At 46.0% G+C, this 16,826-nt stretch overlaps 1 protein-coding gene across 1 annotated transcript in view; it reads right to left on the bottom strand.

The window, feature by feature from the left end:
• Positions 1-271: 271 nt before the first annotated feature.
• The window catches only part of PAN2 (poly(A) specific ribonuclease subunit PAN2), a 94,057-nt gene continuing 77,502 nt past the window's right edge, over positions 272-16,826 (bottom strand). The window contains exons 21-25 of the mRNA XM_082246254.1: positions 15,732-15,875; positions 15,471-15,650; positions 5,470-5,563; positions 3,682-3,879; positions 272-452 (exon numbers count right to left, since the gene is read on the bottom strand). Coding sequence (XP_082102380.1) covers positions 418-452; positions 3,682-3,879; positions 5,470-5,563; positions 15,471-15,650; positions 15,732-15,875 — 651 coding nt within the window. The 3' untranslated portion in view covers positions 272-417. The remainder of the gene's footprint in view (positions 453-3,681; positions 3,880-5,469; positions 5,564-15,470; positions 15,651-15,731; positions 15,876-16,826) is intronic.

Raw genomic sequence — 16,826 nt, 5'->3', positions numbered from 1 at the left:
AACTCAAGTGGGCAAGTTAAAGACTGGCAAGTCTCATCACCAGCTCTTTGATCAATGGGATACATTGGAGGTTCTCTTGAGAACCGATTCTTTCCTGCCCATTTTTCAAAAACTCCTTAGACTGGGGAGTGGTGATGTCTTTTGGACTTTTTTTGCCCCCACATATTTGATTTACATTTAACACTTCTGGCAGAAATGACAGGCAGCATAACATTTCTTTGCAATATGATATATAAAAAAGAAAAAAGAAAAAAAAAAAACACAAGATTTGGGATTTACTTTTATTAAAACATGATGTGCTTGCGTTCACAGAACGGCTTCACAATTCATTACAAATAAAAAACAATAAAAATAGTATGTGGAAAGTAATTTCCACTTTACCAAATTCGTAAAAAGAAATTATTAAAAAAAAGGACACTAAAGTCCCACCATAGCAGAATACACTGGCGCATCTGTGGATAAAAACAGAATTGGAGATGGGTTAGGTACAAAGTCATAGAATTGGTATCTAATGGCAAAAAAAAACTAAATAAAAACTAAAGCTGCACATCATAGAATTACAACTATCAAAGAGACAAATACTACTACTAAAACAAAATACACACTTTTATAATTACAGTATCAGGCTTGTGACAATACAGTTAAAAAGGGACATGCAAGGGTCTAGATTTTGGCAATGAGCCGCCCTGGACTAACCCACCTCTGTAAACTACTTTTTTTTTTTAGTTCATGCAACCAGCATCACTTAAACCCAGGTCAAGGACAGCACTGAGATTAGGAGTGGTAAAGCTTCCGTTCCTATTACCAAAGCTTACACACTACCATTGCACAAATTATCCTGGTAAATACAAATTTTATATAAAACCCAACCATGACAATCTCATTTGTTCTTATTTTTTTTTTTTTAATCTGTTAAATATACTATTAAAAGATTTGTCTCATCTATTTGAAAAGTGTTCAAAATACCCGTTGATCCTTCAAAGAATAATAAGCTGAGCCTATGGGAGCAGTTATCAGTTGGCATTGTTCTTAGCCATGAGTTCTACGGGACCACTCCCTCTGTAGTCCTGAATTGCGGTGACAATGCCACCACAATACAGCGTGAGCATTGTCATGCTAGGATAGACGTGCATTACTACCAGGATTACCAAGTGGAAATAAAAAAAAAAAGGTGCAAGTCCCATAAGGACCGGTAAACTGAACTAGATTATATATTTTTTCGACTTGAATATGCTTTACCTAGGATTTGTTATATGGCTTTAAAGAACACTAAAAATTAGTGTGGCTTGGTTGAAGCTCCTTGCTTTGCTATATAAAGCTGTTAACATTCTGCCTCCTGGTGGTCAATAGCAGGATTATACTTGTCCTTACGCTATACACTACTTGGCAAAGCACAAAATTAATGTGCAGAACAACCTTGTTGGAGAGTGTACTCCAACTACTGTTGACTACTACTGGTGTGCTCCAGAAAAGGAGCAGGCTCTTTTCCTCATAGTGACAGAGCATGCTAGCTAAATTGCCATGGTTAATGATTTTCTGTGAAAAATTAATATGCCGAATTAAAAAAAAAAAAAAAAGCCTAGTACACAGTTATCGGACAAATGACTGTCGGTTTTTGATCTGAGACTAGTATGCAGTCAAAAAAGAATAGGTTGCTAGAGTTAAGAGTCTTGCACAACAGAATATAAATTAGAAAATTATGTACTGTATTATACTGTAATGAATTCGGTTTCAGAGCATGCGTGGTCTTGGTCACACAAATTTTTTCATACAAATACTATACATAGGCGAAAATCATTAGTTCTGTTATCGTACAATAAAATTTTTCGTGCTAGTCTCTTCGGATAATTTCGCATTAACTGTCGAAAAGGTGCGTGTATCAATGATTTGGATTATCGGACAAATCACTCCGAAAGCGGTATTTTTTGGATGATTTTCTCCTTGTGTGTAATAGGCATAACTTTGTTCTCAATTCCTGTGATGAATGGGCTCAGCTGCCTCTGATAATTGTATAACCACACTATGTTATTGGGAATACAAGAGGGGGCAGGTTTCCGCAGTCCTATCTTGTTTCTGTTTTGAGGCTAGTGTTGCCACCTTAGGACTGAAATGGTTACTGGCAGGATCACTAGGTGAGAAAAGCTATAATAGAACAACAACATTTTTGTGTTTGGATTTAGATATGCTTTAATAAAAAAAAAACTTTGATCTCCAATTATATGTAACATTGCCATATAATTGCAATTATTTTAGGAATACACAAAAGGTTTCTTTAGATAAAATGGGTTTGTACAGAGTGTGGGGCTGGAGCTGCATCTGCTAAAACCACCCAGTTATACAATCTACATCAACAATTTATAATCTTTACTCTTCCTAGCAGTGCAGCCCAACAGCTGGACAAGCATGGTAAGGACCCATGGGATAACCTCCCAAACTGTCACCCTAGGCTGTAGTTAAAAGAGGCGGTTGTCCCCAAGTATAAGTCAGTCAGCAAACAGATTTAAAAACACACACGCACACACACACCAAACAGATGTCCACATGTCTGTGTGAGAAACATACCAACATTACATCAAACATCTCAATTCACCCACAGTCTGACACACAAGTGAATAATGTAAAGCAGCACTTAATCTGAGGTACAATAAGAGGCAATCCACAGCTCTGCATTCAGCTGTCAAGTAAGCCTGCGAGTGCATCAACTGCATCTGAATCTAAAAACTTTTGCTGTTCATTAGATTAGTCATTATAATAAAAAATGCCAGTGGCTTGAAAGGGATCATAGTTCCAAGGAAGACCAGAGCCTTCAACATAACAGCCTGCATGCAAGAAAGTTAGCCTGGGGAATAAGGTTATATAAAAGGATCTCACCGCACAGGTAACTAGCCCTCACATAAATAGCCACGACATACTATAGTGTCTGCATTATGGGTACTAAAGCAGAATGGAGTTTGAACAGTGATGGTAATTTTTACTGAGCTGTGAATAATTGTATTGTAGGAGTTAAAAATTCAGGGAGTTTGCTGCCCCAAAACAATAAACTGGTCCTTGGTTGCATGTGTAAAGCAACTCCTGGCCCGTTCTCCTACAGTATATGCGAGTAGAGGCAAGTGCGGTTTATGGCTGTGCCTTCCATAAAAACCTCTTTCACTATCTGACCTAGGAATCTGGGATTGTAACATTGCTCTTCCATGTAGCCATTCACAAAATAATGGCAATTAAACATGGAGACTAAACAATTACCAGCTTGTGAGAATGTGCTGTAAGCAAACGTTCAGTTTGCTACTTAAATTTCGTGTAGTTTCATCGTGTAGATCATTGTGTAGGCCAAAAAGAATATGATTAACACTAAGCTACACTTTAAATAATGAAATCTACAAATTGTTCGATTACTGCCTGTAGTCTATAAGCTTTGTTCAGAAAGCCTAGGAGATCAGTTTGAAGTTTGAGAAACACTGGCATACAAGACTGCAAAGGATCAGCACAAGATACTTAAAAATCACATCATAAAAATTATTCTTAGCCAGTCTTTCGCAAAGCAGTCAGGAAGAAATTTGATAAAGAGTGTCAATTAAAGAAAGCAGCAGTAAGTTATCAGTCAAGTGAGGGAAAGGGCAAGTCACTGAAGTGATGTGATGTCATCACTGGGGTCAGGGTCAAGAAGAATCACACCGACTTTACTTTTTGGGCTGTTTTGGCTCTCTGGTTCCGGAACCTTCCAGTCCATCTTCCGACCCTTTTCATAAAGTGTCTTCAGCACTTTTCGGAAGTTATCTGGCTCTGTTCCATTCCGACTTAGCTCCAAGTATTTGCGATAAAGCTGTAATGCTGTTCTTGCATCCTCAATACTATCATGCGTCTCTCCTTGGATCTTGAGGTCTATGAAAAACAACTATGCATCAGCTTGATCAAAGAGACTCTTATCAAAGATATCCAAAAATAAACATTTTTCTAACTTGTAGTGCAACTAGGTAGAGATGTCCTAAAAGCAAAAAAATCTAAATATACACAAGTATCGGAAAGCACATTTGTATATGCAGTATTTTACTTAAGCCAACCAGAAAGCATCTGTCCCTTTAAAAGGCATGGAAACCCTAACAATGAACCCATTTGATCCCTTTTGGTCTTGGAAATATACAATTTTGGTAAATCTGTTTTTAGAAGTGCAAAAAAAAATAAAAAATACCAATCTGGTCACATACAGAGCGGCCTTATGTAGAATGCTACTTTAGAGTTTAGCTCCCAAGGTCTCATATAAGCACTACAAGCCAACTTCGTAACTAGGATTATGAGATGTAGAGTCAGAATAGTTTAGCAAATTAGCAAAAGGGGGGAAAAAAAAGTGCCAACACCATTCTGTGCACAAAACCACAAAATTAAACGCATGCATTCCAGAGATGTACTGCATCGGTTTAACATTTTGGGACGATGTGCGTTAAGTACTGTCTGCATTACAGATTTCTGGAAGCCCTGTAAGATTCTAAGCAGTAATTGCGGACCTGAAATTGCCAAAGGCCTGGCTGTCTGGCTTCTGTCACTGACCTAGAAATTGCGTGCAAGAAAGTGGAGTAAAGGTTCCTAATTTGCATACCTGTTCAAAGTCAGTTTGACAGTCAGACAGACAATCAGCCTAATTAGGAGGGTGCAGAATTGGCAGCTTCCATATCCCTGGTACAAGTTTCCTTTATACAAGCAACCCAGCTACACAAATGCTCCTGTGGACAGTCTTTAAAATATAGCTATATATAAAAAAAAAAAATAAACTTTAGGATTATACAAAAGGCTGAGACTGAGAACAAAATCCCGCAGCAACTTTTGTCACTGAGCACTTCTGTATTACTCTGCAGTAGTTATGAGTAGAGAGATTCAATACAGAAGTGTATTTAACCCGACCACTAAGATAAGAGAGAGTTCAGTTTTGAGTCAAAGTCAGCGTACTGAACCACTGATTGGTTATTCATACCCCAGGGCACTCTAAAGCCCAATACAAATGGGCCAAATGCCGGCAGACATTTGGCCTGTGTGTAAGGCCGTTTGGCAGGCTTCTGTTGGACGAGCATGCTGGAAAACCAGCAGCTGACCGCCTCTTGATCAACACTCTCAGCCAATGTTGGACAGTGCCGATTGGAGTGTTGGTTGGCGTTGGTGTGATTGGCCTCCTGTCAGAACACAACAGCTTAGCGGGGGGAGATCGCTGTACTAACTTAAGATAGCTGACAGTTTGGGTAGAACTGAAAAAAAAAAAAAAACAGTGTGTACAAGGCTTAAATTCCAAGATCTACTGTGGTTTCCAGACCTACAACTTCACACCATGGACTATCACTACAGCATGAGCAGTATTCCAAAGTATTAAAAAATACAGTAACAGAATGGAGTACCAGACACCAACCGCGCCCCCCCCCCCCCCCCCAACATGGTAGCTGCAGGTGGATGTGGGAATTTAATACAGAACACAGGGCTAATGCTTACCAAGGAAATACCATGCCAGGAATCGGAGAGAGATCATTCGTTTGCGTGGTATGTGAAACAAATATACTGTATCAATCACCTGATCTTTTGGCACCTGCAATGAATAAGGAAAACCAATCATTTTTTTTGTCATGTTTAACCAATGACAACATAAAATGCATGTTCATCAGCACAGGGGATGCCCCGGAAAATTTGAAATATTATGGGCGCCATGGGTAGATTCCCTGGGCCTCAGTCCGCGTGAACTTGTACAGATGTGGCTTTAGCAGTGCCCTGGTCACCCAACACGATCCATATATGGTTTTGGCCAAAGCTAGTGGACAGCTATTCTGTCTGACTCAGAGGTTATACCTAGGTTACATTAAACTGCGGGCAAGAATGTGCAAATGAATATCAGGTGCGCTAGACTGTTCAATATGTCCAATGTATACATATATTGACAAATCAACAAAAAAAGGTGATATATATATGAAGACAAACCTTTCCACAAATTGGGTAAACAAATTAACAATCAGGTTTGAAAACAAAGTGACAAACAAACAATCTATTGATCAAAAAAGTGAGTCCATAAATGCAAAGTGAATGTCAAAAAACATGTTCAAACCGACATGCATGTGAAAAACTCCAAAAAGTGCAAGATCCAAAATAGATGTGAGCAGTGAAGCCTCCACCGTGATCGGATATGCCCCTTACCAGATAGAGATAACACAAGGGCGTATGTGTTATCAGATCCAAAATAATGCCAGGAAAGACAGAAACACCCAAACTATCTCTCCAAAAAAAGAGTAGGTCAGCCTCTTACCAGATGGTAAATAATTGCAGGCAAGGAAAGGTGTATGATGTTTGCATTAGCAGCTGGTCGTATTCCCTGGGATGGATGGATCTCTTAAGCTTTGGTCCTTTGGATGTAGTCCCCCCGGTGGCCAAGAAAAGAAAACCACTGATAGTGTAGTACTGCCAATAATCATTTAATAAAGGAATAAGTATGCACTTACAGTATGTCGACTTGTATTTGGCATTAATGACATGAATACCGGTGAGAAATGCTGTTGAGCCGTGGCCGCCTGCAGTGCGGTCCGCGGCGATGGATCGTGACATTGCAGCGCTCCACTCTGACGCGTTTCCTCCTCGACGGACGTCAACTGAGACGCAGTCCTCTTTGATTAATATCAGTAGGGTTATACTGCCCCCTACAGGAGTAGGACACTAGGCAGGAAAAACGTTCTGGCCACACCTTAGGGGCAGTCCCAAAGGGTATAAGAGTGGCCTGCAGAACCTTGCGGCCAAAAGAGGCATCCGCCGATGCCAGCACCTCAACTTTATAAAATTTTGTAAAGGTATGAACCGACGACCAGGTAGCCGCCTTGCAAACCTGAAGCACCGACGCCTGATGGCGGAAGGCCCAGGAAGCACTAAGCGCCTGAGTGGAGTGCGCCTTAACAGGGAACGGAGGAACCCGACCCCTAATAGAATAAGCCTGTACCACCGTCTGTCTGATCCATCTAGAGATAGTCGCGGCAGACGCAGGCAAACCCTTTCCAGGGCCATCCGTGATCACAAAAAGTGAATCAGTCTTACGAAAAGAGTCCGTAGTAGTCGTCAAGTACACCCTGATCGCCCGAACCACATCCAAGGAGTGTAACGCAAACTCCCGAGGATGACTGGGCTTAGGACACAGGGAAGGTAGCACAATCATTTAGATGAAACTGAAACCACCTTAGGAAGAAAGGATGGATTCGGACGAAGAACCACCTTATCCCTATGAACCACCAGATATGGGGGAACGACAGGACAATGCGGCCAGTTCTGACACCCTGCGTGCAGAAGTGATCGCCACCAAAAAGGCCACCTTCTGGGATAAGGTAAGCAAGGGAATCTCCCTAATATTTTCAAAGGGAGGTTTCTGAAGAACCGACAACACCAGATTAAGATCCCAGGGCGGCAAGGGCGCGCGCAGCGGGGGAGCCAGGTGCCGCACCCCTGGATGAAATTCCGCACCAAGGACTGAGTAGCCAGAGGCTTCTGAAAGAAGATTGCTAACGCTGAAACCTGACCCTTGATAGTGCTCAAGGCCAGTTTCTGCTCAACCCCTTGTTGCAGAAAAGCCAATATCCGGGCCACCGAGTAAGAACGTGGAGGAAACCCAAGGGATTCACACCACGCGATATAAGACTTCCATGTGCGATGATAGACCTTTCTGGAAGTCACTTTGCTCGCTTTAATTAGAGTAGGGATAACTGAAGCTGACAACCCTTTGTCCTTCAGCACCTGGGTCTCAACAGCCAGGCCATTAAAGCCAGCGATCGTAAAGCAGGATGGAAGATCGGTCCCTGAGACAGCAGATCCTCCCTGAGAGGAAGTCGCCAAGGAGCATCCGCGACTAGCCTGACCAAGTCGGCGTACCAGGCCCGACGAGGCCAGTCCGGAGCCACAAGGATAACTGGAATTCCCTCCACCTCTATCCTGCGAAGAAGAAGTTTCGGCAGCAACTTGAGAGGAGGGAAGGCATACAGTAGCTGATACTGCCCCCACGGGGCGACCAGCGCGTCTGCGGCGTCCGCTAGAGGATCGCGGGAGCGGGCTACAAACCTCCGCACCTTCCTGTTGAGCCGAGATGCCAACAGATCCACATCCGGGGTGCCCCAACGAAGGCACAATTGGTGAAATACCTCTGGATGAACAGACCATTCCCCTTGATCCAGAATCTGACGGCTGAGAAAATCTGCTTGCCAATTTTCCACCCCCGGAATGAATACTGCGGAGAGAGCTGGAACAAATCGTTCTGCCCAACGAAGGATGCCGGCCACTTCTACGGCCGCCAGGACACTCTTGGTGCCCCCCTGGTGATTGACGTAAGCCACGGCCGTGGCATTGTCCGACTGGATCCGCACCGGGCTGCCCCGGAGCTGCTTGGTCCAGTGAATCAGACAAAGTCTGATCGCTCTCAGTTCCAATACATTTATCGGTAACCTGGATTCTTCCAGGGACCAGAGCCCCTGAGCAGATCGTCTGCCGAGAACCCCACCCCACCCGGATAGACTAGCATCCGTGGTGACAATCGTCCAATAGATTGAAAGAAATGACTTCCCCTGACTGAGCATCGGCGACCGAAGCCACCAAACCAGAGACTGAGTCGTCGACTGAATCTTCTGGAGTTTCTCCGCCGGGAGAAACACTTGCCAAGGACGTGTCCAAGGTTAGGCCCAGATAGTTCAGTTTCCTGGTGGGGACCAGGGATGACTTCTGCAGGTTCACCAGCCACCCGAACTCTTCCAAAGAGATGATAGTGATCTCCAAGTTTAGCAATAGAGCCTGCGGAGATTCTGCACGGAGAAGAAGGTCATCTAGGTAGCCTAGAATCGATATGCCCCGCCGTCGCAACAGCGCCAAAACTGGGGCCAAAACCTTTGTGAGGACCCGGGGAGCAGAGGCGAGACCAAAGGGTAACGCCGCAAACTGATAATGGTTCTCTCCCACGGAAAAGCGAAGGAAACGCTGATGTCCTGCGTAAATGGGAATGTGAAGATAGACATCCTTGATGTCTATAGACGCCAGAAAATCCCCGATGCAGGGAGGCCACCACTGTGCGAATGGACTCCATCTTGAATTTTTGCACCCGGACAAAATAATTGAGCGCTCTCAAGTCCAGAATTGGACGCACCTTGCCCTCTTTCCTGGGTATTGTGAATAGGTTTGAATAGAACCCCTGAAAACATTCTGTCCAAGGAACGGGGACCACCACTCCTTGTTGCATCAAATCCGTCACTGCCCCCCGCAAAGCTTCTAAGCGATCCGGGGAAAGTCGGATATTGGAAGGGAATAACCGCACCGGTGGAAGTGATCGAAACTCAATCTTGTATCCCGACCGTATGACCTCTTGAACCCACTTGTCTGGAATTCTGGAGAGCCATGGGTCCGGAAACCGGTGAAGACGTCCCCCCACCCCAGATATGGGTGGGGGCGCACCCTCAGGCTGTAGTGGTCTATCTTCAGGTCTGGCAGAGCCGGACCTTTGTTTACCCGACCAGCGCCCTTTGAAACCCCCTGGGGGGGGGGCTTTGGAGGACTTCGCCTTATCACCCACCCCAGAGGAGCGAAAAAACTTTATGAGCGGAAAAGGAAGGTCCCCGTCTGCGACGAGGTCCTTTCCCCTTAGTAGCCTGTGGTAAAAAAGGTGCTCTTGCCACCAGTGAGACCCTTGATGATCTCATCCAAGGTGGCACCAAACAGGCGATCCCCTTGAAAGGGGAGATTAGCCAAGGCTTTTTTGGAAGCTTGATCCGCCGACCAGCATTTTAACCACAGCATACCCCTAAGGACCACCGCCGAGATCGATACGCGCCCCATTAATGGAGCGGCGTCCAGGGCGGCGTCACAGAAAAACTGTAGCCCTTGTACCATCTGCTCCAGCAAGTCCGATACTGCAGGGGGGAAGACTTCTCCCCTCCAGATCCCGGCGTAACAACTTGGTCCACTCTGTTAATGTTTGTGAAACCAGAGCAATGGTAAACACTGGCCTAAAGGCTGACCCTATCAGGGAAAATATAGAGCGGGATATAGATTCCGCCTTACGGTCCACCGGATCCCGAAAAGACGGAGTGTCCTCCAACGGGATAACAGTAGCTTTATTTAGTCTGGAAAATCGGCGAATCCACCGACGGTGGTACCGTCCATTTATTAAGGAGGGATTCTTCAAACGGATAGCGTCTAGCAATCCGTTTGGAAATACCAGGGGTTCGTTTTGGACGGACCCATTCCTCCTTAATTATATCATCAAAACATTTGGGCAAAGGAAACACCTTCGCCATCTTGGTAGGCTTGCCCAAAAGCAATTTCAGTATCAACTGCCTCCGCCGGTGTAACCTGAAGTCTCAAGGTTTCCCGTACAGACACAATCAGTGCATCTACCAGCGCTTCGTCTTGCGCTTTAGTGGAGGCAGAAACGTCTTCCTTGCTATCCGAGTAGACGGGATACGAGACCCCAGCCCCAGAAGAGGGACCTGCAGCCGCGGCGACAGGCTCAGAATCTGTATCTGAACTGTCAGACGAAATAGAGGTAGGAGAGAACAGGAAGTCTTATGGATCGATTTACCCGGGTAAAGGAAGCGGCTCCGCCCCTTTACACGTCTTCCGGCACTCCCACCGCTGCTCGAGGCAAGGCTGGGTGTATCAAAGATGGCTGCCGCCATACAGGGGACATTTAGGCTATGCCAAAATGGCGGCCTGCGTGCCCGCGAAGGGACGGCGTGCAGCCGAACGATCGGTAAGTGCTAGTATCCTGCATGATTGCTTGCGGCGCCCTACTCCATCTGGATCCTCAATCCCTTCTATAATGCAGCTTGCAGCAATAGATTTTTCAGGATTGTCAGCTCCCAAACCAAGCCTGCTGGATTGGTATCCTGGAAGGGGCGGCCTGGGCCCGAGTGGTACTCTGCTCGGCCTGCCGGCGGGAGGGAGCACGCAGGGATGGATTGCGACCACCCCATCTTAGGAGGAGTGTGTTACAGGATAGAAGGGAACCCGGTCATCAGGGTCCGACCATCCCACGGAGGGGCCCGCGTCCACCCGGCAGAGAGAAAGGGGGACATTCTACTCACCATACCGGAACAGGCGGGCACCAATTCCTGACAGGACCCCTCTCCACCGAGGTGGGGGGCTGTTGGCCAACACGGACGCCACGACTCCGATTCAGACTGGTCGTGGGTGACCTGGCAAGGCGTTATACTCGCGGGGCCAGTCCCCGTCCAATGGGACTATGTCGCGGCCAACCCAGAGCGGAGCTAGGGCCTGCACGCGCTCGTAGGCCAGCTGGGGTGACCACTGGATCTCAACATCCAGCCCGTCGCCCAGATCCAGCATAATTGCTTGAATATCTCACAGGAAAAAGCTAACTAAAAAAGATTTATCTAAAAAAGCTTGCCAGGACCAGAAATCCCAGCAAGGGACTTAGGTCCTTACTCCTGACTAGGCAGAAAAAAAAACGGACATCCTGTAGCAGGGAGAGAGAGGATATACCCTCTGGGACTGCCCCTAAGGTGTGGCCAGAACGTTTTTCCTGCCGTGTCCTACTCCTGTAGGGGGCAGTATAACCCTACTGATATTAATCAAAGAGGACTGCGTCTGTCAATGAGCAATAGAGAAATCCAATTTTCTTTATCGTAAATCACGGGACACAGAGCAGGTAATGACGATCTGGGATGTCCTAAAGCAATGCAATTTAGGGGAGGGGACAAAATCCCATAACTGCCCCTGGGCAAAGAATAGGAACTTCTAGTGCTGCTTGTAACACGCCAATTCCAAACGGAGTCCCTTCTCGGGCTCTCACATCCACTTGATAAAACCTTGCAAATGTATGAACTGAAGACCAAGTAGCAGCTTTGCAAATATGAGCCATAGATACTTGATGACACTGCCCAAGAAGCGCTCACCCTCCTGGTAGAATATTACCCTTTAGACCATAAACTTGAACAATGACTTGACGAATCCACCTATAGATAGTGGAAGTAGTTGCAGCTTGGCCTTTCCTAGGCCCTTCTGGCAATACAAAAAAGGCATTGGTACTACGGATTAGTGCAGATGACTTCAAATTGACTTTAACTGCACGAACCACATAGTGACTGCAACAATCTTTCCTCTGGAGTCTGAGGATTTAGAAAAAAGGAAGGCAGAATTACATCCTGGTTTAGGTGAAAACCTGATACTACTTTAGGCAAAAAGGATGGATGAGGCCGAAAGACCACTTCATCCTGATGAAGGATCAAAAATGGCTCTCTACAGGAAAGAGCTGCTAACAACCCTCCTGGAAAGGTTATAGCAACCAAAAAGAGCAAATTTTCTGACCAATAATACCAAGGGAACCTGCCTGATAGGTTCAAAGGGCTGCCTCTGCAGCACTGAGAGTACAAGATTCAGATCCCATGGACAAATCACACCTTGCATAAATGTCTGCACCAAAGAGTGCGTTGTTAAAAGTCTCTAGGAAAAAAAAACGACAAGGCTGAGACTTGACCTTTAAATGGTCCCTAATGCAAACTTTAAGAGCACCCCTACGTGAAGAAAAGCAAGAATTCTACCAATGACATCCTTACAAGGATGCCATTTCTTGGATCCACACCAAGAGATATAGTATTTCCAAACTCTAATAGATTCTCCTAGAGACGGGTTTTCTGGCATTAATCAATGCAGCCAAAACCAAGCCCGAGATTCCCTGATCCTTCAAGATTCTGGTTTCAATAGCCAGGCCATCAAATTCAGCGACCATAAAGTAGGATGGAACATGGGACCTTGGGAGAGCAGATCTGGACAACATGGAAGCAACCATGGCTCCCCCACGGCCAACATCAGCAAGCCAGGGCCTCCTGGTCAACGCAGGAGCCACCAGGATCACCGATTTCCCTTCCACCTGAATTCTGCTCAACAACCGTGGCAGAAATTGGATCGGAGGAAAAGCATACATCAGGCTGAATTGTGACCAAGGGGTCACTAAGGCATCGGTTACGATAGCGATCGGATACATGGTTCTGGACACAATTATCCAGCTTGTTGTTGTTGAATCTGGATGCCAATAGATCTACGTTGGGGGTACCCCAATGTACACAAATGCTGGTGACTTGGAAAGTCTGCCTACCAATTGTCCACACCCGGGATGAATCCTGCTGACAAACATGGAACATACCTCTCTGCCCATGTCAGTATGTGGTTCACCTCTTTCTGAACCAATTGGCTCCTGGTGGTTGATATAAGTCACCAAGGTCGCATTGTCAGACTTAATCCTGACAGGACACCCCCCGCAACCTGGTTGTCCAATGACAGCACCAAATGGGCTGCCCTGGTTTACAAGATGTTCTCGGGTAGAGAGACTCTTGCCCATCAACAAGTCCCCTGGACAGAACGACCCTCCAAGACAGCCCCCCCCCCAGCCGATCAGGCTGGCGTCTGGTTACAACCTTCCAGGTTACTGGCAAAAAAGATTTTTCTTTGCTTAGGTTGATGAGAACCATCCACAAAGACAGGGCCTGCCTGACCCCTGGAGCAAGAGACATCGGGGAATCCAACGCTTGGACCTTCTTGTTCCAAGCAGAGGGAATACTGTTCTGAAACAGTGTGGAGTGGAATTGAGCATAAGGGACTGTCTCGAAAGAGGCCACCAATTTGCCCAATAGTATCATGCATAGTCATATGGAGGGAAACTTTTTCCTCCCTATGAACCGAACCAGACTAGGGCTACAACTTTTTTTTTTTTAAACTGCAAAAAAACTTTTGCCTGAACTGGGTCGAGAACCAGACCCAGATATTCCAAGACTGGAACAGGCTTTAAGGTCAATTTCTCCAGATTGATAATCCAACCAAAATCCTCTAGGCACTGGATTGTTAGGACAAGTCTTGCGTTAGCCTTAAGCTTGAGCGATTCTTTAAAAGTAGGTCGTCCAGGTAATCCATGACAGACGCCTTGGGGCCTTAGAAAAGCTAACACCGGGGCCAAGAATTTTGTAAACACCCTGGGAGCTTTAGCCAGACTGAACGGTAGAGCTACAAACTGGAAATGGCACTGTCCTACTGCAAACTGCAGAACCTCTGAGGGAGCCTGAAAAAAAAAAATGAGTACATGGGAGGTATGCATCCTTGATACCTATAAAAGCCAGAAAATATCCTCTTCCTAGAGAGGCTACCACCGAGCAGATTGATTCCATGCGAAAAGACTGAACGGTAAGATACTGGTCCAGAGCTTTGAGATCTAGAATGGGTCTCCCCTCGCCATTTGGTTTTGGCACTGTAAAGAGATATGAATAAAAACCTGTGAACCTTTCGCTAGTTGCAACCTCCACAATCACGCCCTGTACCCACAAATGTCCCAGGGTCTGGAACAAGGACTTCCTTTTTAATGGGCAAACCGGGACATTTGAACCCAGAAACCGAGAAGGAGGAAACTCTTGGAACCCCATCATGTAGCCCCGCGCCATTGTGGACAAGACCCACCTGTCCTGCACCACTCCTCCCCAAGTTTCTGAGAATTGTAGGAGCCTTCCACCCACCCAAACAAGTGGGGGCGCCCCCTCATAAGGCAGATTTGGAACCTGATTTAACGGGCCTTTGGACCCAGGGTTTTTTCGGACCTTGATTTTGAGGTCTAACCCCTGACGACTGAGGCCGTCAGAACTGCCTAGAAGCTGACATGTTAGGAGGTACTGTAACACTTGGAGCTTTAAAAGATGGAGGTTTAATCCCTTTTACTGGCAAAAATGCGCTTTCCACCTAAAAAATTTCTGGATGTATGTACGTTTACTATGCTGCACCAGCTCAACTGCACTTGGCCCCAACTGATTTTTCAGGATATGCCAAGCATATAGGCTCCAATACAACCTTAAAAACCTAAAGACCAGCCGCCACAGATAAGTGTGGCAGGCTGGCTCTCCTGTAAAAATCGCCGTACAGAGTCTCAGGCACGCATGCTGCCGCCGACGTGATCGCGTCCCCGCTCTCTAGCCCTGCATCTAAGCAATGGGTACCGCCGCTCGCTGCAGGGACTGACAGAAGGCGGTGTGCTGTTGTAAACATGGCATACCGCTCATCGGTCACTGATTGAAACAGGGCTCCTGTGTTCCTGTTATTTCGGAACACAAAAGCCCCGTTTCCATCCACCAGGTCTGGCCCCCACCCCTTCCTTGCCAGTGTCATTATTACAGTAACCGTGCATATTTTTAGCAATGATTACTGTAGTAATGTCACTGGTTTTTTTTTACCAAAAAATGTGGCAAAATACATAATTGGCCAAAAATGATGAAAACATTTTTTATTGGGAATGTTATATAGCAGAAAGTGAAAAATACTGCTCGTTTCAAAATTGACGCCATTTTAGGTTTATATCGCATAATCCAACCATGCTACCCCCCCTGACATCTTATGCTTGGTTAGTATTATCCATGCTTGAATAGGTATACAAAGCTCAGCAGCCCAAAGTTTTGGCCCAACCGCCCTACCAATAGAGTATACAAAAATGATACCATCAGATTTATCACTCGAAAATCTTTCTGAAGACCATGGCCCACAAACTTGACGCCTACATCGATGAGGAACCTTAATTTAAGATATGTTGATTTAAGTGTTGTTAGATGTTTGGATGAGATCTTGGCATCCAAGTCACCAGGCTTTATTCCAGAGTATTGCGTCAGATAGTCGACCACCTGCAAGAACATGGACTCATTTAGTGCACAGAGATAACACAAGCCTTTCATGCTCCTAGAAAGAGCAGATAATACACTGACCTGTTCCTGAGTGGAGATGTAGTCATCTATGAACGGAATACCCTCATTAGGTCCCTGTCCCCTTACACACGTAATTCGAGCCACTGACATCTGACTGGGTTTTATAGTAGACTTTGTCCCATCACTTCGAAGCTCAGCCTCTTCCTTTTTAAATAAAATAAAAACAAGTAGAATTATAGGTTTGTAGGTGTGAAAAAAACTACCGTTAGTTTACCGGTTACAGTCTTACGAGCCTTCCAGGACGGCCCAACAGTGAGAGATGACAGGACCTCCCTACCGGAAACACAATCAATTACAATTTGTTAAACGGCCCCACCCTTCCCTCTGCCCCTCAGTTGTAAAAAAGTATCTTCCACAACCATTTCCGAGGGAAGTGTTCTTCATAATTCTATAGGTACTTACCACCTAAGTTTATTCATATTACCATACACCCTTTTAACAGGGCGGGTAGGCCGGCCGTCCTGGAAGGCTCGTAAGAAAGACCGTTACCGGTAAACTAACGGTAGGTTTTCTCTCCTCGCCTTCCAGGACGGCCCAACAGTGAGAGGAAAATAGAGATCCCTTTAGGCCTACCTTAGGGTGGGACCACTGCCTGTAAGACCTTTCGGCCAAATGCTAGGTCTTGTTGGGAACAGTATTTCAACACAGTAATGCTTCAGGAAGGTGTCATGACTGGACCAGGTGGCTGCACAGCGGATCTGTTCCCATGATGCTCCTGCCTTCTCTGGAGGATACATTGTCAGCACTTACCCGGTTCCGACCTGGGTTTCGCCACTGACACCTGGACTGGCCTCGCCTCCTCCTTACCCGGAGGGTGAGACGTGGAGGGCTTCATTTCCCCAGCAGCTGTCCGAGTTTCGATAGCCTGGGAGTCTGCTCTACCGCTAAGAAGCGGTTCCGGCGTCTCCTCCACATTCTTCTTCCGCATGTTGCGCGCGCGCGCGTCCTGACGTTGCGCCTGAAGTTCCGGTTTGAAGCCGAGGCTTGAAACGCCCATCCGGCGGGGAAATTCTAAATACTTCAGTGGAGGAGAGCTGCTGGTGCCGGAAAACAGGACCTAGGACACCTCAGGTGACCGATGGCCTGAGTACCTGG

The sequence above is a fragment of the Pelophylax lessonae genome (assembly GCF_965119305.1).
Source record: "Pelophylax lessonae genome assembly, chromosome: 2".
Taxonomy (NCBI): Eukaryota; Metazoa; Chordata; class Amphibia; order Anura; family Ranidae; genus Pelophylax; species Pelophylax lessonae.
The sequence above is the reverse complement of the archived record's forward strand: the minus strand, read 5'-3'. Positions and strand labels throughout refer to the sequence as shown.